Source organism: Trachurus japonicus, chromosome 15, assembly GCF_045865225.1.
Source record: "Trachurus japonicus isolate A0001 chromosome 15, Traja_1.0".
NCBI lineage: Eukaryota > Metazoa > Chordata > Actinopteri > Carangiformes > Carangidae > Trachurus > Trachurus japonicus.
Genome location: NC_140921.1, coordinates 18254995 through 18279723, shown reverse-complemented (window position 1 = coordinate 18279723; position 24729 = coordinate 18254995). Strand labels below are relative to the sequence as shown.

At 44.0% G+C, this 24729-nt stretch overlaps 1 protein-coding gene across 1 annotated transcript; it reads left to right on the top strand.

Moving 5' to 3' along the window:
• The first annotated feature begins 584 nt into the window (after positions 1 to 584).
• On the top strand, positions 585 to 24636 carry antxr1d (ANTXR cell adhesion molecule 1d). Its single transcript, XM_085800149.1, has 18 exons — positions 585 to 1157; positions 6450 to 6521; positions 6617 to 6688; positions 7059 to 7140; positions 7648 to 7678; positions 7763 to 7836; positions 8394 to 8462; positions 8560 to 8640; positions 8777 to 8837; positions 13196 to 13294; positions 13634 to 13703; positions 17001 to 17079; positions 17372 to 17467; positions 17965 to 18003; positions 18148 to 18246; positions 18352 to 18516; positions 18623 to 18703; positions 23360 to 24636. Exons 1-18 carry the CDS (start codon positions 997 to 999, stop codon positions 23663 to 23665), a joined length of 1737 nt encoding a protein of 578 aa, XP_085656275.1. The 5' UTR covers positions 585 to 996; the 3' UTR covers positions 23666 to 24636.
• The last annotated feature ends 93 nt before the right edge of the window (positions 24637 to 24729 follow it).

Below are 24729 nucleotides of genomic sequence, written 5' to 3'. Positions count from 1 at the left end.
CTTCGGATCATGGGGAGACCTCCGGCAAAGCCATGGTTAAAAGTCTAATTACACGAGCTATAGGCTGAAGAGTATACCAAATGTTATTTAGCGTTAGATCACATTTCCCGGAATTTCAATGACAATCACAGGAAGCCATTGAAAAGCTTTCAGAGTCCCATTCTGTCATAGGCCCACCACATCCATGGAAATGCTGTCGTCTTTGCAGTTCCTCTGTATTTCATTTGGGGGCGAAATGACTGGATGGCTGTCATTATTTTTCACATTATAGTTTAATTATGAACGGAATTAAGCAAACAAGGCATAAAATAATGGATTAACGAAGTATGACTTCAAATCGTTGACCACGTGACTCATGTTTGATTTGAATAATGAAGAGCTCAAGCAAAAATAAGACACTTTGCATTATACATCTTGAAGTTAAACTGGATTAATCGCTGTTGCTTCACGAAATGAAAAATCGATTTATTTTTTTTATTTATTTTTTCTGTGAGGAAATGAAAATTAAATTTCAGGAAGGAGAATTGATCTTTTTTTCCCCAGACACCCACTTATTCAAAGCTATTCTTGATTTCCTCCCCATTACCAAACTGTGTGTATCTATATTCTGGTTCATCCCACCACCACCACCCACAGCAGCCCAGATATCTGCTCAACACTCACTCCTCATCATTTGTGGGGAGAAAGGAAAAGTGGAGTTTTGTATCCCTCCTCGGGTGTCGCTCCTCTCCTCCATCCTGCCCTGGCTGCTCCAGTGCGTTTTTTTTTTCTTCTTCTCTCTCTCTCTCTCTTCAGCTGAAAGAGGAAGACTTGGGGGAGCCCGGCTTAAACTGAACAAGACTCCTCTCGACTGAAAGCGCTCGACCTAGGAGGGCTAGACCATCGAGAAACACCGCGATAGACACTCGCGGTCGACTGGGAAAACAGACGACGGGGAGAAAATGTGAAGATCTTCAGTTGTCACTGTGTCGGAGCGGTCAACAGTAACCGGGAAAGATGGCGAGGACACAGACTCGCATGTTCCTCGCCTTGGTTTTGCTGGGAATTTTCTTCCTCGATGTGTCGGTGAGAGGAGAGCAACAGGCGGAGGAGGAGGAGGAGGAGGAGGAGGAGAGGTCCTGTCAGGGCGCCTTCGACCTCTATTTTGTCCTGGACAAGTGAGTGTCCGATATTATTTATGGCTTTGTTAGTTTCTCATCGCTGCGCATTGCCATGCAACCGCCCAGTTGTTTGGAAACGCGGAGCGCATCAGTCGGATTCAGCCTCCATGTCCCCTGCTGTAATGTTGTAACGGCACTAAGAGAAAAGTCACCCACAAGTTTAAACTTTGAAAATCAGAGGCAGGAGATGTCGGACACATCTTTTTGCATTACACATTCAGTCTGATGGAACTGTGTTGTTGTTGTTTCATTGATTGATTGAGCGTCCACAGCCTTTTAACCCTCACTGTTTATATCCCCCAGTGCCTGTATGAGGACTGGTTTGTTTGCAACATTGTGTTTAAAGTAGGAGCAATATTTGGGCCACGAGGGCATGCTGTTCTTTTCTGGCCGGTTCTCAGCGGCGAGGCAGAGGCTTTTTACCCACGGGATGTGGGCAGGGCGAGCAGGATGGATATAGAGTTTCAGGCTGATGACGCCTGCGGACACAGCTGCAGCAGCTGCCCCACACCGCTGCTGCTGCTGTGGCCCGGTGATCTTTCCTTTCAACTATTCTTCTCCCCCACATCCCACTATATGTGAGCCGGTCGTATCCTGAGCGGGTCATGCAGAGACCATGCAGAAGCAGACCCTCCATGCTCTGCTGGTTTCTGCAAGAAATTTGATTTCTCAATACTAAATCTGATTATGGCTTTGTGATGGGGGAAAAAAATAACATGGCATGCATATACCGTTTTATTTGGAATACTCAAAGAGTTGTAACTTAAAGTTAATGATTAAAAGATAAAAACAATTTAAATATCACTAATAAGTCATTTGAACATCTATGCCAAATTGCAAAAACAATTATTGTAAATAACTTGCTTTGCCTTTTCTCTATAGCCCAGCAGCATAGTTCAACCATTGACATTGCACAAACAGGCAACAGAGTCTAAACTAAAGCCTATTTAGCAAACAATAACAATTTACAACCTATTTTAAACCCTATCTTTTTAAATCTGCTGTATATGCCAGTGTTTATCTTCAAAGATCTACGCCTAACCTTGATCTTCGACTGATCCTAAAAGGGGGATGTGAGTATTTATTTGATAGCAGGCCAATGAGGGTTGACTGCAAATGAGACGTGAGAGAGGAAGAATGACAAACAAAGGTTCTGGGCATGATTTAGATCAAAGATCCTGTGATCCTGATTAGACGTCTTTGACCTAGTTTGCCTAAAAAGCCCATGACTCGGTTTCTTATATGAGCACCGGCTCTCAATCCCCCTTTCCTTCGTGCCATTGTGACACCTCTTACTCCTCCCTGAAATTCAGTACTTTGTCACAATGTGTGGAGTTTTTTTTCACCACGAGGAATGCACATTAGGCCACTTCAGAGCCTCAACAAGCATATTTGACCCAGCCAAATCTCATACAAAAATGTTTCAGTTCTCTTGTTTTCACCACCTTTTAGGGCTGTGTGAGGGACCCTGACTCTGCCAGTAATTATCCGTCGTGTGATCTCTGCAGTCTCAGATCGAGCCGCTGTTTGTGTGTGCTCAGACATTATAATTGACATTTTTGTCGTATCTTGGCTCGAGCTGCAGGTTGAGATTATGTTCGTGGACGCAGAACAATCAAACATGTCGAAACACGCAAAGTGAGCAGAGCAGAAGAAAGAAAGGGAGAGAGAGGGGGTAATAATACCCCCCAAAAAACAAAAAACATACAGGTTAAATTTGTTCTATTTCTGTAGAAGAATAACAGGTTGTAATGTCAAAAGAATAGATTATGTTTTCAAAAGGAAGACTGAGTACAGTGATTTTGCAGCAGCACGGTTAAACACTGTGGTATCTGTGCATGACATCTGGGAATTACAGTGAGGTAATGGTTTAAAAAGGCCTGCTGTATGTCCTCAAATGCCCCAGGCTCACTACCTACGAGCTTGTGAGGTAGGACACGATGAGTGACATTTCGCTCTGGGTTCAACACATTTGATGATCTTTCGGATGTCCATGGCAACATCTGTCAGCCGCTCTTCAGTCTTTACCCTTTGCTTCAGAAAGTTTAGGAGGAGCCTGGGGAGCGTGGCACGTCACGCATGGCCAGGCCTCTGGTACGCCTCTGTTTGTTTTTGACGGCCCCGACCTGCGTGCTTCTGCGGGGCCTCCAGGAAGCCGCTGATCTTTCTCCTGAGATGGCACCGACTTGTTGGCTGTTTTTCAGATCTTAAATGCCACACAGTGACCTAATCTGATGTTTCAGAGCAAAGTCATATAAGGGATGTTATTGAAGTGTCTCGCACTGGTCTTCACGTCTTCACTGTTTGTCTTACCAACACGTTTGGCTTTGTGCCTCAGTGTCCACAAGGGTATGAGACAAGCTGTGTAGAGAATGTGTGTGCGCTCCACTGGAAGCATCTCAGTAGACACAGAACGAGCATTAGAAAAACAGAACTACCATCAGCTCAGCTCCCCACATTCCTACACTCCACATCTCATCCACACCAAATACCAGGCTGCATTTTTCTCCTCTATATCTGGTCTACCCGCAAATCGAATAATAGGTGTTGTGTTTTACGGTTTGGTTTGGAGCACAGCTTTGTTTTCACTGATCTGACTGCCAGCTCAAAGAGATTCTGCCCCCAGGTTATGCAATCTTAGGAAACGCAGGTAGCTAAATTTACTGGATGATTTGTAATTCTTTCCGTAAAAAGTGGTGGGGACATAATGTATTTACATTAAGAGATTTTTAATTCAATAGTAGACATGCTGAGAATGAGAATTTCCATGATGCATATTTAAAAGCAATTAAATGCACTTGCACCTTGTCAAGTGGGATGATTTCTATTAGTGATCGATCAAGATACTGACTTAAGAATTTTTAAAATGCCAGAAAATAACCAAAAGTAAAATAGATAAATATATATTTTTTTTTTTTAACTCCCATTTGCATGATTCATCTGAACTTAAATTAATTTGTCAAAAAATAACATAATATCTTCACGATTGAGAAACTGAAACTGGAAAATATTTGGAATATTTCCTTGACAGTTGAAAAAAATTACATCCGTTCATACACATAAGTAAGCTAGTCCTTTGCTTCAGTTTGGTGAGGTGAACACTTGAGGATCTGGTGGAATAAACATTCTAACTTTTGCTGTATATTTGCATCAGTAAAACACTCATTTTGAGGCTGGGATTTTTTTGTCTCTTCCTGTTGACTCCTGCTAGCTGAGGGATTATATCATGCCCTCACTTCCAGGAGAAAGGATGACTAAACCAAGCAGTGACTGGTTAAATAGAAGGCACAAAAGAGCCATCATGAATCTAACCAGCTCACACTTTCACCTCATTTATGACCCTCTTGCACACACACAAACAGAGCCCTGCCCTTTGCTGAGTGTAAGCCGTTTGATGTTGCATCCTTCAAGAGACACTCGTACACACTCACACTCACATTTACCCCCTGCTGAGTGTTACTCCTGCGTCCCTGTGTTGTTCATGTCACAGCCTTTTCACTCTGCGGACCCCCAACCTGTTGTTAGACTGGCTGTGCTTACTGGGACCATCTGTTCCCCTTCACACTCACATGCACGCACACTCTCACAAACACAGATACTATACACACACACATAGACAGACACGGGCACACTGGCCAGCTGCCTGCTACATGGTCTCTGCTAGAGGCAGACTGCTACATCTGTCCCTGTCTAACCTCAGCCCTCTGGCCCAGTAGCAATTAGCCCCCATTAGCAGCCCCCTGGGACTGGGCTTCATTAAGGAGACTGTCATGTCCACAGCAGCATGTAGCGGGCGAACCAGCAGCTCTCGCCACTGACAGGTTACAGTCCAAAGTAATGGAATGTGACTAGTCGGCCAGAGGAAGAGATAAACTCCTGTAACATGTCTCTGTCCAATTTGTATAAAAACCCCACCCTGCCTAAGAAAGGCAAAACATGATGGTCTTATCACACAGATATGGTCTTCTATTTCTATTAAATGTCTAAGCCAATACCTATGTTTGCCATATTGGTTTGCAGCAAAAGTTTACATGTACACAAGGTGTTTCTTATAGCACAAGACATGTAATGAGCACAGTGACCAGTAAAAGCCAGTGTTATTGGTACCTTGGACCTGCCGTGAACCAGTCTAATAAAAACAGCTTCAGACAGACAGGATTTCATTTGTCATATAGGCTTATCCAGGGAACCAATCCCCCAAAACTTTGTCATCATAGAAAGCATGGGTTTTTAGCCTACTCCAGTTGTCAGCTAAGAAACAACAAACAGATGCCAACTATAACAACAGTTGTCATAAGACTGTGTGCTACTCACCAATTCTGGTGCACGACTCACTCCTCCTCTGAGTGTGTGGCAGACTGATGTTCAAACGTTGTGGCCTTGTCCCTCTGATGTTTCCTCTTGTGCTAACCATCTTGACCAGTCACCAAAACCTTGACAGCACAGACAGTGAGTTTGCATTTAGCACAGCCACCAACACAGTCTCAGCCAACCTGCTACAAGCTAACAGCATTAAAACAAACAAACAAAAACACTCACCTTTATGTCTTATCTTATTATCATTGATTTTTGCTGCACATTTTGCTGCGTTTTCACGTGGCGTCCATTTTTTTTCCATCGACTTTTGGAGGAACTTTCGGGTTGTTATGGGTTACCATCATGGATACAACCATGGTTACCGCCCGTGGTTGCACAAGGAACTACACGCTAATGACCTCGTTGTCTTTGCTAGCAGATGTCGTGCGGTTAAACTCAACATTTTAACGCTACACCTGCTTTTGCTGTCCATCCTTGGCTCCATGATCCTTGGTCGTATTTTCTGCAACTAATCGATTTAACAGTTACGAATCTACTTCCTGTTTATACAAGGCACGTCATACGCGCCCTCAGGTGGCGTAACGTTAGCTGTTGATCCAGATGACTAGATGAGGAAGTAGGCCATCAGCAACAGGTTTCCTTTTTTGTCACTTATTATAAATAATTTAAAGCAAAAATACTTATCACAGCAGAGTATTTTACACAATTTAGATAAGCCTGGAAAAGTGTAAATATGGTTATATAACTTCGTATGAGCAGGAATCTGCCTGCAGCCATGCTAGCTGCTCTGATGCTATACTACCTAGTAATAAGTTGGTGTTCGGTGCTAAACAGAAATGGGAGTGTCTTGTGGAGGTATTCATGCATAAAAGTTGAGGGAACGCCAAGGTTCTGTTTTCTAATATCATGATAGTCTGTGGTAAAAATCTCATTTCTTTTTTAAAAGGTTGTGTTTTGTTGTTTTATTTTCAGATCTGGAAGTGTGAAGCATCACTGGATAGAGATTTACTCTTTTGTGGAGCAGCTGGCAGAGAAGTTCATCAGGTACAAGCAGGATTAGTCATTCATGAATCATTTATGTTTTAGATGTGTTTTTTTCCTCCTCTCAGTGTTAAAGTGAAACAACTGTGTGTTTGCAGCCCCATGTTGAGAATGTCCTTCATTGTCTTCTCCACGCGAGGAAACATCATCATGAAGCTGACTGAGGACAGGTAAAAGCCATAGCTGATCAACACCCGATCTGTCACTGTCTGCTGTTTGGATCTCTGTGTTCCTGTAGGGATTTTGTCTCTTGTGGTCTTATCTCTATCAGTGGAAACCGAGTTTTTTTGGCAACTCAAAATTTAATTGCGTACAAATTTCATCCAGCTCTAGGCAGCCCACCAATACTAAAGAGTGCATTCACTTTATTGTGGACAACTTTGGCTTTGGACACTAACACTTGGAACTTGAGCCACAAAATTACTTTCAGCTCTCTAACCCCATCTTTATATCTACACTACTGGAAACATTTCCCAAGCTCTTTTGCAGAGAGCAGTCCTCTTCCAGTGTATTTTATCAGTCTGTTTGTTTACCCCACAGAGAGGCCATTACTGGAGGCTTAACAGCTCTGAGAAGGGTGATCCCTGGAGGGGACACATTTATGAATTTAGGCCTGGAGATGGTAAGTCGGGTTTTAAAGATCTAACAAACTGGCAAGACCAGCCCAAGTCACACTGGCCTAGTTTTTATGATAAGATTTAATTCTGGAAAATATCCTATGGACATTAATTGAATCTGGCAGCTGGAACCAGGATGAATTAGATAAGTATGAGGAGTGGCTAAGATCATGAATGACATGCTGCCTCTTGAATCTGCTGAGACCAGAGATAAAGTAAAGTTGAGCATGATCCCACACATCCACGTGGTTTGGTTTTATTTTTCTAATTAAATTATGAGCATGTTTTGGTGGTTAAAGATTTAGCAACATTTCCAAATGACATCCAACTTTGAAGCTAGCAAGTTGTATATTCATATAGTCATCCTTGAAATAACACTTCACTAAATCACGCTGAGGAAAGTGGGATTTGTGGGCTGGCTTTGCAGCACTGTCAACCTGTTTTAATTCATCGTCTGGTCCTTGTATTGTTCGAAAACCAAAGCTTGACTAACTCGCTGTTTGCAATTGCAGGCCAATACGCAGATATTTCAAGAGAGACAAGGTAAGCTCTGTCTAACATGCTGAGTACACTAGCCTTCATTTAGCACTTTGTTTCGGAGAACATGAACGTTGTGTGTTTTTTCAGGCACGGCCAGCGTAATCATCGCCCTGACTGACGGAGAACTGAATGAGTGGCAGTTTGACACAGCTCAGCGAGAGGTAGGATGTAATTACATGTAGTCAGGTTAGGGGGAAGGGGTGGATAAAATAATGTGAAAACTTGATGAAAATAGACTTCAGACTCAATTTTCAAGTAAACACGGGTGGGTCTTTATTCAATTCCTCTTTATTAGGTTTGACTTGATATTGGTGTTCTGTTCAAGTGTTGCTCTTTGGGATTTCTTTTCTTTTTTTAGAGTTGCACCTGCAAGTTGGACTCAAAAACCCTCTTCAGTGTGCCAATAATATTCAATGTTTGGTTCTCTCTTTCCAAGAATTTCTCCAGGGAAGCTCAAAATATCACATAACCACAGTGAATAGAAGAAGTGAAACCAGCCTAATTCTGTAGTTCCTGCTGATATTTATATTCACTGTTAGATTCCTGTCAAAGCAAACAAATGCATGATAGTGTTTTAATTATACAGTTAATGTATATCATGTTATCTATCTTCTCTTTAAACGCTGAGGTATTCTTTGGGAGATATATTTGGCTTCATAAGCTCGCTAGAATCTGTTTAAGCTCATTGCATCTTGGTTTATTTGTTCTCCTCTTCCAGGCACAGAGGGCCAGGTCCATGGGAGCGATTGTTTACTGTGTAGGGGTCAAAGAATTCAACCAGACCCAGGTAGGAGGAGGGTACAGGAGGATACTGAAGATGTGGCCAATACCTAAAAAAGACATTCAAGACATTATTTTCTTTCTGTGGCTGTGTGTTTTTCTAGCTTGCAACTATTGCAGACACTGTGGAACATGTGTTTCCTGTGTGGGGAGGCTTCCAGGCCCTCAGGGGAATCATTGACTCGGTATGACACATACATACCACATGTATAGTCATAGAAACACTCACCCACACACTGAGACACACAAAAACCATATTATGTCATTAAATCGTCTCCTGACTGTGTTTTTTTTTTCTTCTTCTTCTGTCCGATCCCACAGATCATCAAGAAGTCCTGTATTGAGATTCTAGCAGCGGAGCCGTCCAGTGTGTGTGCGGGAGGTAAGAGGTGTGAGGAGCGGGGGGTTTCCTTTTCCCGTCGAGACACCGGGCGGCCACGGTGTGCGATTGTGTCAGATGACAGTCATCTAAAGCCTCTGGAGTAGAACATGGGGTTGAGTAATCGCACGGACGCTTATGACCGCAGAGTGACAGAGAGCGTATTGTCATTCACGGCCGGGGGAAAATTAGCATAGCCGCTTCAGCACAGCGTGTGTGCAAAAAAAAAAAAAAGAGGAAGGGGGGGTGGGTGTTGGTCAGAGGAATTAGCCATGAGTCTTTAGGCATGGCTGCCTCCCTGGCCTAGTTTGCCACATCGTGTATGCTAAATAGTCATTTGGACTTTTTCAGCCACATCTCTTACCTCACCTCCTCTCCCCGTGTCCAGCTCCTCCGCATGTGGACGGCAGCTTGAGGAGGCAAGAGGCAAGAAAAACAGCCAAGAAGGATGGAGAGAGAAATAGAGAGAGAGTGCGCCTTAATGTGCACGCCAGAAGGATGGATGAGCTTTGACATGACCTTATTAGGGCTCACTTAAGAGAGTGCATTTGGAGCCGTCCTACCAGGGCAGCCCATGTAGATTAACATCCATTACTGGGATATGATATGAGCAGAGCAGAGGAGCAACAACGAAGAAAAGGATAATAAAGAATCACAGTTGTGCCTGCCCATGTGATAATTACAGTCTTTGGGCTTTTGCCAGAGCCCGGGTGTGTGTCACTCGACATGTGGACAAATATCCCCCAGCCTCATTTATTATTCGATTGATGAGCAGTCTAATGGTCAGTGAACTAAGAAACCAAGAACCCACTTAAACCAAGTCCTAATTAATGAAGGACAAAGATCGTAATCTGCTTTGTTTGCTTTTGTGGGGTCATGTGTAAGAACATTATACAGCTCTAATCTTAAAATTCATATATCTCATAAGTTGCACTGTAGCTTATTCTTACAGTACAATAACAGATAATGTGATGGTGGAGCACAAACACACATTTTGCAACCGTTCTTTTATCTTGGACAGTGGAAAATCTTGTTGAGAGGTTTAAATACATCCATCTACCCACATCTATTTACAGACACAAACGCACACACTCTGACATATTGCATAGGTATTGTGACAGTCTCTCTCTCCGTCTTCCCTCTCCATCTGAGTGTAGTCATGTACCGTACGTGATCTATAGCAACACACATGTTTAAGATGTTCTCTAGTGAGCGCGCACACACACATCTTAAAGCACATAAACACACCAAGGGGGCAGTTGTCGGTCTGAGAAGTGAAGCTCACTTCCGCGTTCAAAAAACTGCAATCCCCTCGGATTCCTCTGGGGGCTGGTGTCAGAAGGGAGCATTCCCCATAGACCCCCATGTTAAAATCGCCGACTTTACATCCTCAGTAAACATGTTAAAAGCCTGGTGTCAGAACGTTTTTTCGTCTCAATCGATAGTTTCTACCCCCGCACACACTCTGAGGGGGGTGAATTTTTTTTTAACTCTATAGTTTTACTGTTATTAGGTTAAAATTCTGGCCAATCAGGGCGCGGAAACGTTGAGTGACAGGTCCGAGCAGCTCCGTGGACAGGCTGCTTCGAGGCCAGTGGGCGGGTTCTCGGCCGGCCAATCCAACATGGCGCTGTTCAGGCCGCCATATTTGAGTCACAAAAACGACTCCCCAAAACCAATGGGTGACGTCACGGACGCTACGTCCATTCTTTTTACAGTCTATGAAACACACACGTCCCTCACACTGATGTGAAATGACCAGCCCGAGCTGCCTGCAAACAGGCCATCAGACTGGACAGTGAACATTGGGCCACACTATCAGACGTGACAGCACTGATTTCCCTCACACACACACACATACACACTGAGAGGACACTGAGAGTCAGGCCTTAGATCTAACATGACAGCAGAGATTGCTGCTTTCATTAACGTCTGACCCTTTCTTCTCCGTTGTCCCTTCCTCCCTGTCCCCTCCCTGCCCTTCACTGTCCCGTCGCACTAACGTGATTGAAGAGCGGCTGTTCGGACAAGCCGTACCCCATTTTCTTTTCCCACACACATGCAGGACACACATTCACATGCGTGTACATGTGTACGTACGGTCACACACGGACGGACGGACAATCGTACAAATGAAATCCTTGTCAAACGTGCAGGTGCAAATGTAAATGGACATGTGGCCACAGAGGCAGCCAGAGAGCAGAGAGGAGAGGGCAGCAGCATATGTGTTGGACATGTCAGCAGGGCACCACCAGTCCCTGCCCACCATGTGTCTGACAGCACTGACCTTTTAGCCCATCAAGCCTCAGTGTGTGTAGTTTGTCTCGGTTGTGTGTAGACGATTTTCTGATTGAGGCTTTTAGCCAGAAGTCATCTATGAATTATTAAGATTTAAAAGATCTGTGTGAAAATCATCCACATGTAGCATCTGATACTTAAAAATGCATTTTTCTTTGGTTTGGAAACATAATAGATGATTCACATCTGAATTCTGAATTAATAAGATCCAGCTCTGATAAATGTTGAACATCATCTTTCAATAAGAAATATGCATCAATAACAGAACCAACTTTTTTCTTTCACTTTTACAAGAATTGAATAAGAAGAGCTCTTCTTATTAGAGTAGTATATTATATGTTCCGGATACTTAAAGTTGGGTATTTTTGTGTATGCGCATGCGCCTCATTACAGTGCAGCTCATGCTGTTTGATGGTAACCTTGTGTGAAAGGGGGGTGACTGCTAAAGCAGACCAGGCACTGAGCAGTAAGAATAATTAGTGTTGAGTCCTCTAAGCTGCAAGTCGTTGTGGTTGTAAACCGCATGAGTCGTCGGTTTATGTGAAAATTGATACAGTCAAAGTTGTTTGATATTGTATTTATATTGTGTAGTAATCTGTGATGCATGTGTTTTGCAGTAAAATTAGGGCAGGGGCGCACAGTACATGATTGGTGTTGTATGTATACACATGTAGAATTAGTGGCAAAATGACATGAGCAGGACTGACAAGTTGCAAGTCATTGAACATGTGTAGATGAGCATGAACTCACCAATGCAGATAGATACAGTCACATGAGGTCAACTGTGTGCACGGTTGTATAAGAGATTAGACTTAGAGAAGGTTTTACTCATACAAACTGAGGAACAATGTGTTCAGTAAGATACAGTATGTAAGATAAGATGTATAATGTCTAATATATATTTCATATTCACTATACACAAGCCCAGCTTTGTGAGAGCTAAAATTCAGTTTCCGTCTGTCTTGCACATCACCAGTTTTTATCTTGGATCTTCTCCAAAGGCGACCCGTCCCTCTTCAACATTTTTGCAGCATCTGTAAACATGTGGAGATGTGCAGACGTCTGTAAAGTGATATTTGTTTTCTCCACTCAGCCCTGCTGTCTCTGTTTTATGTATCTGTATTTATGGCTTTTCATAGCAGCAGGTCTGACCTTTAAGGAAACACTGTCACGTATACACTCACACCCTGTGATGTTTTTATCCAGTGATCTTCACGCTGGAGCTTTAAATGTTAAAGGTGTAGCAAATGTTCACTTCTGTTAGCCTGGATAATGCTAGAGGAAACACACACATGTTCAAACACATGCCTGCATACATTCACGCATATAGAGTGAGGACATGCAGACCCTTACACAGTTGTCTGAAAAACACAAAGGCATTGGACACATGTTACATACATACCCTCGTATACACTTGCCTATACTGCCTACTTACACACACACACATACACACATGTAGGAATGCCATGCTATGGTGCCATAGGTAAGGTCAGACCTACTTTGACAGTGCTACGCGGTTGTCAGCCCTACAGGCACGTTTTTAAGCAAGTGTTTTTTTCCCACTCTCTAACATATGCTGGGTAGCAGCCACATAGACACTCCAGCATATGCTGGCAAGCCTCTGTCAGTGCGCTTTAACAGCGCCCGGGGGAAACTAAAGGTCAAAGACACACACACACACATGCGCACACACCTTCTGGCTACAGCACAGATATTTGTGAATAGCAACACTTTTAAGCATTAGCACCACTGGAGCATATTATGGCCTTTCCACACATACACGCACAAGCACACAGATATAAACAAGCAGTAATGAAGCATGAACGAGTTTCTGCTGCTAAGGCTTGAGCACATCAAGAGAAAGGGAACGGTTGTCAGTAGTCACCGACCGTGTTGGTGCACTTCACTAGAAATCCTTTTTCTGCTTCAAATCAGAAATGGAGGCCAGGTTTTAATTTTTTACATCTCGCACGCACATGGCTAAAAATATGTGTGTTATCATTGTTGTGTGTATCGCTCATCATGTCTGATGGTGCTTGTCCTCTTGTTGTTTCCATCTCAAGAGAGATTCCAGGTGGTGGTGAGAGGCAACGGTTTTCTCCACGCCAGAAACACTGATCAGGTCCTCTGCAGTTTCAAACTGAATGAAACATACACTGTTGGTGAGTTGTGCACAAAACACTGAACAAATCAGGACGCAGGTTGGCAGGTTAAAAGTAGTAATTAACTGTAAAAGAGTCAAAAGGTTGTGGACTGTCAGGGAGTAATTTAGCGAAGATGCATCCAAACTCCAAATTATCATCTGAAGAGAGCACTGAATTCATTTGTATGCTTCTTATTACAGCAAATTTGCTTTAATACATTAGTGCGTACGCTTAAATGGATCATGAGAATCTGGTTAGGATTATGCATCTAAGAAGAATATGCGCTGTGTTTCTACGCTGCAGATGTTTCCATTTCGACTTCATAAAGTGTGATTTTGTTTTTCCCTGACTCTGCAGATGAGAGACCAGCTGGAATAGAGGATACCTTCCTGCTCTGTCCCGCTCCGGTGGTGGAGGAGGTTGGGAGGTAAGCTGGGTCTCTATCTCTTTCTGCTCTCACCTCCCTCTCACCCTTACACCATTTCTTAGCCGGTTGCCAAACCCTCCATCTACAGCTGTACCACTCTGAGCTAGATACTTTGCCAGCTGTACGCAAGTTTGGTGTGGACACAGAAGACTGCTGTCCTTGAACAAATTAGGGCCAAAGTCATTGAGTGTCTGTGATCAATCAGTGTTTGTCACAGCTAACGAAGCCAGACACCAATCACGAGGGGACAACAGGAGTAGAGCCCAGGAACACGTCTTAATGAGAGCCTGCTGGAGAGGACCTTCACAACCGTGGATGTGTGTGTGTGTTGTGTTGTGTTGTGTTGTGTGCATGATGTATCCCAACCCTCAGTCTGACACTTTGGGAGAGAGGAAGTGTGAGTGGAGTCGGCCGGGCAGTGTAAAGTTTCCTCTCAGGGCTCCCAGCTTCGCTCCTGGAGATTTCGGAGCAGAAGTTAGTTGCGGGGCAGACAGAGCCACGCTGTGGGCCGAGCTCGGAGACGACCGAGGCCCAGCAGCCTCCCCATCCCCGCCGCCTGGAGTCCTGTGCATAATTATACACCCGGGCCTGCGGCCTCAGACACCTCCCAGTCATCATCTGTCTTGTTGCTGTCACTCAGATTTCTATCGTGATTTGAGCTTGTCTTGTCTGCCAGAGAGAAAAGTACTGCTCAGAGGTGGGGAAGAGGAATTTTGTTTTTATACTGCGGCCACAAGAGGATTTAAGACGCTGTCACAGCACAGTATAATTTACCCATATCTTTTGACAAAAGTAGCATATAATTGATACATGATTGTTTGAGGTTTAACATAATGACAGAAGAAGCCAAATCAATACATCAATCTGCTCCTTAGTTTATCTTTGTGTGTGATAGTTGTTGCCAGGACGGTGTTTGGTGGCGAGTTGGGCTGCTCCTCCTGAGAGCAGAGCAGAACGGGGAGCGTCATTACACACAGCAATGGTGCCTGAAGGAGACATCCTTCCATGTAACAGAAGCCCATTAGAGCAGAGTCAGCACTGCCTAACACCCTGAGTGCTACTGAAGAGGAAGTCAGCTGTGAATGGCTGAAGGGCCCAGAGAGGAGGGCCAGCAGCTGGCTGATGAGTTCTGGGCTGCGGAGCAATGACGCGCAGATAGATGTGGACACGTGTAGTGAAGCGAGAGCGGGCTGGACAGGTGTGGTGCAAAATTATGTCTGCGTGTACAGTCGTGTGCCAAAACGGTGCTATTTTTAGCCCTGTCAGCAAAACCAGCCTCCTCATCTTCAGCCAAGTTCATCAGATTTTAGATTTGACTCTGCTTGAGACTGTATTTATAACTATTAATGTGCACCTGTGTGTAGCAACACATGAATTATTTCTCAAACATAGAGATGGTCTTTTTATATTACTTTTTGTATACTAGTCAAAACATGCACTCAGGACACGTCTTCTTGGGTTATGATCAGTTTTAAACAACATTTTTTACAAAAAGACAATAAAAACAACAGAAGATACATGACACACTATTGAAAAAAAAACTAACACAGGTACAGTAACAGCACTATGTCCCCATGCTTGTTTTTCAAGCTTTCAAGCGCATCTCATGGCCTTCCTCAGTGTTGCTGTTTTCAAGATCATCATCACAGCGTCAGTCTGAGACACTTATATATTAAAAAAAACTCAGAGATGTGAAGAAATCAAATTAATTGCTTGTGATTCCCATTTTATTCACATACACACAATAAACCTCATTTCTAGAGAGGTAACTGAACTCATCCACACAGATGTAGTACAAGGATTGCTTCCCGATGTTCCTAAAATCCAGTTATTTCCTGCTATTGTATTGATCAAACTTTATCAATAATGAAAATAATAAAAATAAAGCTGCAGCCCTAAAGATCACATTGAATGTCAGATCAGATTATAGGTACAAAGCTGCCTGTTTTGGACTTCAGTCTGTACAGGAGATCTCAGGGATTCCAGCTCCCAGCGTCACCTCCTCACCCAAACCCCAAAGACCCGCAACCACCTCCTGTTCCACCCGAGCCTTGTCGCATATAATGAAGTCATTGACGCTGCCGTCACACAAATCCGTGTTGACTGGGAACCTTCCGGATGCAGCTTCAGCCACCCCCCCTCCCGCACACACACACACACACACACACACACACACACACACGGGGCAAAGACATATATAGTGGGCAGATTGATGATTGATAGGGGCTGAGATCTCTCTGTCAGAGAGGAGCTGATAGCAGCGTGTCCCCTGCCTGCCTGAAAGAAGGAATGACCATATTGGGGAGAGAGAGTTTGGGGGGGGGGTGGTATATATCACAAAAGGGAGGGAAGAAACAGTAGAAAAGATGAGTGGCACCTGCACCGCCAATTTCCTACTCCCAAGTCAGTGTCAGCATGAGTTATGAGATGAGCTCCAGTGGTTTGGAGAGGATTCAGGAGGGGGCGAGGAGGCGAAAACAGAAGGGAGGGAGTGGGACAGCGCTGAGGGGATGTGGAACAGGAAATGCCCTCCTCCTACCATCCCCCCTCTCTCTGTTTCCTCTCCCCCACCACCCCACCCCCGCAGTGACCTCCCCTTTGTCACCCCCTCCCTCAAATCTTAACCCAAAGCTCAATGGCACCCTTGTCTCTTCATGCACCCCCCTCCCCTTACACGCACCCCCACAAAAAAGCACAAGAAGCCTTTCTCCATTCTTTCCCTAAAAAACCTCGAACTACGATCCAGCTGTCTGCTGTTTGTACCTTCGCCCATGTCTTGTTTTTGTTCATATTCCTTCAGAGCTTCATGAATAAGCTGTCGACTCAATGTCCCGCCGTAATTTTTCGCTAACCTCTCACCGCCCGGGGGGACTTGTAGCTCTGTCCTGTCGTCGTCCCAACCAAAACATTTCATGTCCTTGCAAGAGATCCTGTCCTGCAGATATCGGCGCTGAATACCGGAGATGAACAAGTCATTTAGCTGTTAGTGGTTTCCACATTAGAGGTCTGGGTCTGGTCCAAACAGAAGAGATTCCTTCTATGGGTGGAGAACTCCCCGACCTCTTTGGCTTTGTGTCTAAGTCAGCATATTTTGTGCGCTTATAAGGCAGCAAGTATGGACAGAATAGGTGGAGGAATGTGTTTGACACCTCGGGCGAGCTTCTTACAGTAGCAGAAACAAGGTCACGAGTGCGGTGCATGCAAACAGACGCACGCACAACTGCGCGATGTGTGTGTGTGTGTGTGTGTTTCGGTGCTGGTGTCGGATCAGAGCAGTCACGAGTTTGTGTTTTCCAGGGTGATCTACCTGCAGGTGAGCATGAACGAGGGCATCTCCTACATCACCAGCTCAGTTCACATCACTACTACTGAATGTGTGAGTACATACACAAGCATGATGATGATGATGATACTTCCCTCTTGGCATGCTGCTTTATTTCAATAAAGTTTTCTTTCAACCTTCTTGTTTTCTTCTCCTTCTTTTGGTTCTCTAGTCTTCTTCTTCCTCTCTTCTTCCTCTCTGAGGTCTCCTCTGTTGTGTCTTTCCTCAGAGGAGGCTGTGAGTACTTCGGCTTGTCGTTTTCACCTTTTTTTCCTCATCTGTTGTCTTTAAATCCAGTTCAATTTCAATCTTCATCCCGTTACTCTTTGTGTGTCTTGTGGTGCAGTTCGACGGCACCATCGTGCTCATATCGTTGCTGGTGGTCTTCCTGCTGTTGGCTCTGCTGCTGTTCTGGTGGTTCTGGCCTCTCTGCTGCACAGTGGTAAGTTCACACCTCACACACGAGTGTTTCAGCCTTATAATCCGACTAAGAACATAGCCCCTCCTCTTTAATATAATATGGACCATTGCTGACTTCTAATACTATAAGTAATGCATTTTTTAGTTTATCCTCGGGGAGAAAGTATGTGTCGTAAAAATATGTGAGCATGCAATCATGTGATGGTGTTGGTAAATCATGTAAATGTATGTGTTCCTGGTGAGTCAAATAGTAACTTATGCATAAAACGCTGCAAACCTGACCCACAACCACTATGTCTTGTTTGCGTGTGTGTCTTTGTAGTGGTATAGTGTCTCTCTGGTGTGTCCAGTTTTGTAATAATTTAGTTTTTGTAATAATCTAATAATCATCAGACTCAAATGCCATTTCATTTCACCCTATTGAAATTGCTTTACAGATCTGAAATGAGGGGACCATTTGTAAATAATTAAAATTGTATTTACCTCATGTCATAATGATTTTTTATTGTCAAACTTCAGGTCATCAAAGAACCTCCACCACCTCCACCTCCAGAGCCTGTAAGTCTCCAGCAATATCAACTTTGTTTTTTTCGTTGTTATTGATTCTAATACACAAATGATGGTTTTTCACTTCTTATGTAGTTGTATTAGGTTGATAGTAGTTAGCTGTAGCTGTATCATTGGTGACGTTTCACTTAACAGGAGTCAGACGATGAAGACGGGATGCCAAAGAAGAAGTGGCCCACAGTGGATGCATCTTACTATGGAGGAAGAGGAGTGGGTGGCATCAAACGCATGGAGGTATACCACACACACACACACACGCACACTATGTTTTCAACCTTTGCAGTTAAGTTAAAGAATGTATGATATAGTTTTGTTTTTTCTCACTTTACCTTTTCCCAGGTGCGATGGGGGGAGAAGGGGTCCACTGAAGAAGGTGCAAAGCTGGACAAACCCAAAAATGCAGTCGTAAAGATGCCAGAGCAGGAATTTGAACCTTATGAACCCAAACCTCGAAAACCTCGCCGCCGCGCCCCACAGCAGAGGAGGTGGTACACCCCCATCAAGGTCAGTCTACGTCACTTCCTTTAGAAGTTGAATGCATATTTAAGATTGTGTCTTCATACCTCCTCATTGAAAATCTTCAATTTTATTTTGTCTCTGGGTGGTTCAGGGGAAGCTGGACGCTCTGTGGGCTCTGTTCAGGAGAGGTTACGACCAGGTATCTCTGATGAGACCACAGCCTGGAGAAGAGGTGAGCCCGCCTCCCAACCACTGTCACGTTTCATTTTTTTATCTTGACCTAAATCATGACTATAAAATCTGATGTCTGTCCCAGAAACAGGCATAATGACTGATAGAAGACTATAATTTAGTAATTATGTGTAATTTGGCGGGGGATGGCTCTGCGGGTAAAAAAAAAAAAAAAACACTTTAAGTGGCACGGTACAGAAGGTTTTGGAAAGTGTTTCTTATCCCTGTTGTTAACAATTGAGCATCTGCATCCTCCTCTCTGTCTGTCACACTGCATAAAGACAACACGTGTCAATGAGCAGCATGGACAGCACACTCTATAACACAGCAGCACAGTCCTGGTTTTCCACACACACACACACACACACACACACACACACACACACACACACACACACACACACACACACACACACAGATACACACAGTGAGTCAATGAGCTACTGATACCAATCCCTTGGTCAAAGCTGTCATTGTTCACACACAAAGAGTACTGTATCCTCCGTTCTCTTCCCTGTGACTCCTAGAAAACGACTGGGTTTCTATCAAGTTTCCAAATGGCGTGTCACACAATCACTCTCTACTTTCATGGGATAATTATAGTAAAAGCTTTAGTGATGTCCCTCACTTGTAAGTCACTTTGAAGCATCTGCTAAATGACCAAATGAAATAAAACTGCTACCATGTTGGAAGGAGTTTTACATGCTAGGTTTCCTCTCATATGTTAATCTTCTGGGCGCCACTGCTGCCTCTGAAGAGTCCTAAATCATGACATCGCGTAACCTTGACCCTGTATTTGGCATCCCATAACCCCACAGACATGTTTTCATCATCATACCGGTTGTCATGGTGAAACATCTGGTCTGTTGTAAATGCTTTCATTGTCGCTTTTCATAGCCGTGGCCATATCGCTGTAAAATGTATTGATTTGTTCTTTGAATGGCATGATTCATCATCAGTACGAGAGTGTGTGTGAGTGTGTGTGTGCCTACTGTATCTGGAGTCTATAAAAGTGGTCATCATCAATGGGTTTTATCCCATCTTTCCATCATGAACTTGTTTTTTCTTTTTCTAATTCGTAGCAGAACAATTCATCCCAGTCAGGACAGAAGTTTCTCGAGTCTTTGTCGGACTCAACAATGACCCCCACATCTCTTTACGCACCATTAACCGAGGAAAATAAAACCCCGCTTCACACATGGAAAGAAATGAGGGGGGAAAAAATCCACTTTTGTTGCAATGGAGATAGTTGTTAAGAGCTGGTGCTAACAGCCATATCTGACATGAAAGACGACATTGATTTCTCAGCGCTGACAAAAGCCTGGCACAGATCTTGGTTCTCAAAAAGCAGGCAAGTGCAGCTGGTCGTCAAACCGGTGTCAAACAGCACAGGCAGATTGGAAAGAAGCGCACAACAAGGCGGCAAAAAGCACAGCGATACAGAGCGAGGATCCGTACTTCTCAACGGCGATTCTTAACCAGCAGCTCAGGAGGAGCTCGTCCTGCTTTCTCCCCACATTATTCCCACCTCGCTGCCTCTGCAAACGGTCATCAGCGGGCTGCCAGTTTCTGCCACACTCCCTGTTTGCATTTCACCTCTCCTCTCTACTGTGTGTGTGCGTGTGCATGTGTGTCACTGTAACGTGCGTGTCAGCTCCGCCGAGTGAGCGTCACACAAACAGATGGAGAGTTGAAAGGCCACGAGCAATATTGTGACAGAAGAGATTCCCCCTTCTTTTGTCCCCAGAGCTGACGGCACCGACGGCCCCCTCGCACAGTACAGACCGCCGTCCCTCCGTCCTCACACACAAATGAAGCCACAAATGAGCACAGCAGCACGTCCCCGTCTCCACCCTCCTCTCTCTCTTTAACCCCAATCAGTTCACTTAAAGGATCAGTGCAGCCAAATCACATACCAAGTTTGTTTCAGTCACAGTTGAGCAGAAATTTGAACTGAGAAGTGACATTTAAAAGCTGTAGCCGGTCTGTCACAAGAGAGTGAGTGCGTGTTCTTTTTATGCTGCTACATCTGTCTGCATTAAGTATTTTCTTTCAGAATGTTTGGAGCAGCTGACAGATGAATTTCCTTCGGGATTAATAAAGTATTCATCTATCTATCTATCTATCTATCTATCTATCTATCTATCTATCTATCTATCTATCTATCTATCTATCTATCTATCTATCTATCTATCTATCTATCTATCTATCTATCTATCTATCTATGGGAGCAGCTCATGTGAAAATGATGCAGTCAATAAGCTGACTTCAAAAATCAGAAACAAAGAAGTAAAAAAAGATCTATATGCAATATGTATGTTTAGGAGGGAAATAAACTGATCTCTACTTTATTAATTATCAGTATATACTGTCACAGAACTGAAATGTAGCTGAAAACAATGAATCATCACCCAACTTCTCCTACTCTGAAGTAGTCTTTGTCACAATTTCCATCAATTAACACCATTAGATATCCACATCTGGAAGATAATGATCCAGAGCAGCTGAGCCAACTAACTCTGGAAAATGTCACTGTTGAGTTTTGTCATTTTCAAAAGCAAATAAAACAGTTTCAATCAGAGACAGTAGATTCCAAAGAAAAACTGATCAAGATGTCTTGATATAAGCGGAAACTGACATTATCTGTGTATACTGTGAATCAGCATATATGTGCCACAGAGACTGTGTCAACTCCTCTAAGTGCACATGGAGAATCTCCTCTTATGTGAGTGGATCGCTGTAATGTCATGCGAGGTGACAGGCAGAGCTGTCAGGTCAAATGTGCGTCTCCGCTCTCTCGTCTTTCTCCCCTTTTCTTTACTATAAATGGTGACGAACGTGTGCGCGCATCGCTTCCAAAGTCTCGGGGCTCAGACGCAAGAAACGGAGGCTAGACAGAGGAGTGGTGCGAGGAGGGACGCCGGAGGTGTTTGGAGGGTTTTGTTTTTCTCCTAAAAAGGAGTCGAGGGGTTTGAAGTAAACAATTGCCAAAGGGACAGGGAAGGGTGAGGGTGGGGGGTGGGGGGGTAAAACAGTGGCAGACATTACAGCCAAGAGGGGGGCTCAGAGGAAGACTGACCGTCACATGTGACACATTGTTGACCTCGCGCACAACTCATCCACCTACATATTGACGACTTTAAAGTGGAAAGATCCCCTGCTTCGGTTTTCTGCTTCCTTCTCTCTAGCATCCACCCCCCCCCCCCTCTAACCTCTCTCCATCTCTGTTTCTGTTATTCATGAGGCTGAGGTTTCATTCAGGCCATATGCTCTGGTGGAAGCATGCTTACAGTCACACACACACAAACACACACACACACTCATATTCATGAGCTTGTGTTCTCATTGTGTCCATATGCTCGCTCTGGTGTTGCGCTGCTGCTCTGCTGCTCACAAACTGGCCTTTTCACCACGACCCGGCGACAAGACCAAAGCAGTCACCCCCCCTCCCTCCACAACTTGTCCTCCCCCAATCAATTACGCACCCCTCACATGCAAACACACAATGGCCCCCCCAAAGTCACAAAGCTACTGCTGCCGGGGTCCTCTTAATGGCCCCTGTGTGACTTTAGGGCCTCTCTGTTTAATAAGGTGTTATAATCAGACCACCAAGGGTCTGTGACACAGAGACCTACTCTCCATCCTTCACACACAGACTGAGCAAGAGTTTGTGTGTGTGTGTGTTGTCTGCAGAAGGATGCTATGCAGTGAACAGAGAGGAAGACCATCAATGAGAACAATAAGAGAAGCGTCCCATTCTCCGCGACTTGTAAATTATGTTAAATGCTGAGGGGCCCTCTCTGTTAACTATTGAGGGCATGTTGAAAATCTCCCCTTTACATTCCAACAAGTCGAGCACATAAGAGACATAAACCACTTTCTGTTCGGCATCAAGAGAGGGCGAGTCGCCGCAGAGGCTCCCAAAGAAGAAGAGGGGAAGTGTGTGTGTGTGTGTGTGTGTGTGTGTGTGTGTGTGTCTTTGCTCGCATCACAGCTATTGTAGTGCAGGTGTGGACAGAAGCGGCTCTGTGCACCTCAAACACACTCGCCTCTGTCAGCAGAGTTGGGCAAAGACTCACACAAACCACTCTGGCTGCTGGATCTTAGGCGCTCATTGATTTCACACTGCATGTTCATCTGTATTCTGCACTGATGTGACGATGCGTAGCTGTGGTCTCTAACCTTGTGAATGAATGAATGAATGAATGTATTTTTTTATTTTCGTGTCATGCCACCACTGTGGCCCATCCCATATGGGATTACAAGACACATTTAATGACAAATACAAGAAAAAGACTAGACAGTCCTTCCTGTTGGTGTTACCTGCCACACAGGTGTGACATAAATAAACAATTTAAGATTACTTTCAGTATTCAATAAATCGCTCTTCGTCTCATTGCCCAAGCCTTTTCAAGAAATATATTCAACTGGAAAAGATGTTTTAGCTTCTCAGCATTGTCTAACCACACAAATTCGTTATTTGGATCTACCTTAATAAACAATTTTTGTCTCATAGAGTCATAGAAAGGACACTAGAACACAAAATGAATTTCATTCTCCACCTCTTGGATGTCACATAAATTACAAATTCTGTCATCTTCTGCTGTGCCAACATATCTGCCTGTCTCAATATGTGTGTTTTTTTCTCCTCCTACAGGGTCGCTGTATTAGTTTCCAGCGAGTCAAAGACGGAGAGTCCGGCCCAAACAACAGAGCTCCCCCTCGTACAAACCACTCTCCCTCTCCCCCGTCTCCTCCGTCTCCTCCTCCTCCACCTGCTGAGGAGCGACCTCTGGTCTCTAACTCTGTCCCCCGTACCAAGCCGCCGTCGAGGGGGCCCCGCACCACGCCGCCCGCCCGCGCACCCCCTTCTATGATCTACTCCCCTCCGGGCCCACCCCCATCCCGTGCACCCCCGGGGCCTCCGGGACCCCCTCCGTCACGACCCCCACCCAGGCTGTGATGATGATGGTGATGATGATGATGATGATGAGGAAGAGAGAGCCTCCAATAAACAACTCATTCCATTAAAACACACACATCCTCCGTTCACCCACAGACTCAGACAGCAGAGAGCCATAAACTCTTCTAAGCCAGGAGCTCCAACTTGAAGCTCTGAGCTTTGTTGCTGGACAGCAAAAAAAATATTTATCTGATATAAAAAAAAATCAGCTATTGAGTTTCATCAAGGTAACATTTTACATTAAGACACACAAACATTATAGGAAAAAAAAAAAACGAGCATGTAGTTAATTGATTAAGCTTGTATGTACAGTATCAGAGGTCATGTTGACTTGAGTGGGAAGAGTAAGTGCAATCCTTTACTGCAGAGAGGATTTATGTGTTGTTGAAAGTTAAGCCTGTTACAGTTTGTATATGAGTGGTGATGATGAATGCACCTGTCTGCTTTGGTTTTGCAGAGAATAATAATGCAGAGCAAAAAACGTAGTGATAAATACAGCATGTAATGAAAGATGATGTAATGTTGGTGATGGTGGCTTTGGGTTTTTTTTTTTTTAAATGTACACTATTTTAAATCACACTGATGCATCATTTTATCTTCTTGACCAAAGAAACTTTTTTTTTCTACATCCTAGTTAGAATTTAGTGTAAAAGTTAATTGACCTTATTGCAACTGCAGGGCAGTTTCTCCATATTTTATTTATTGTAATACAGGCCCTGTCTGCATCTGTTTTCTGTTGAGTGTCAGGTGAAGTTTTAGGTCTTTGAGGAAAGGGGGATAAGGAAGCGCTCTGGCTCAGCACCTGATTGTATCCTTGTTGACACGTTCACATGGACGATTGCATTGACTATAAGTACCTTCAGGGTCTCCTGTATTCTGCATTTACTGACTGAAATAATCATTTTGCATTATTTCTTTATTAACAAACTTTTTTTTGTGACTGTCTTCAATAAAAATTGTTTTTTACGTGCTCATCTGCCAGCGATTTCTTTCACCATTATTAAAAGCCGGACTTTTTTTGCACAGTCATTATGAAACAGCTTCCAGACATATTGGGGTCACTG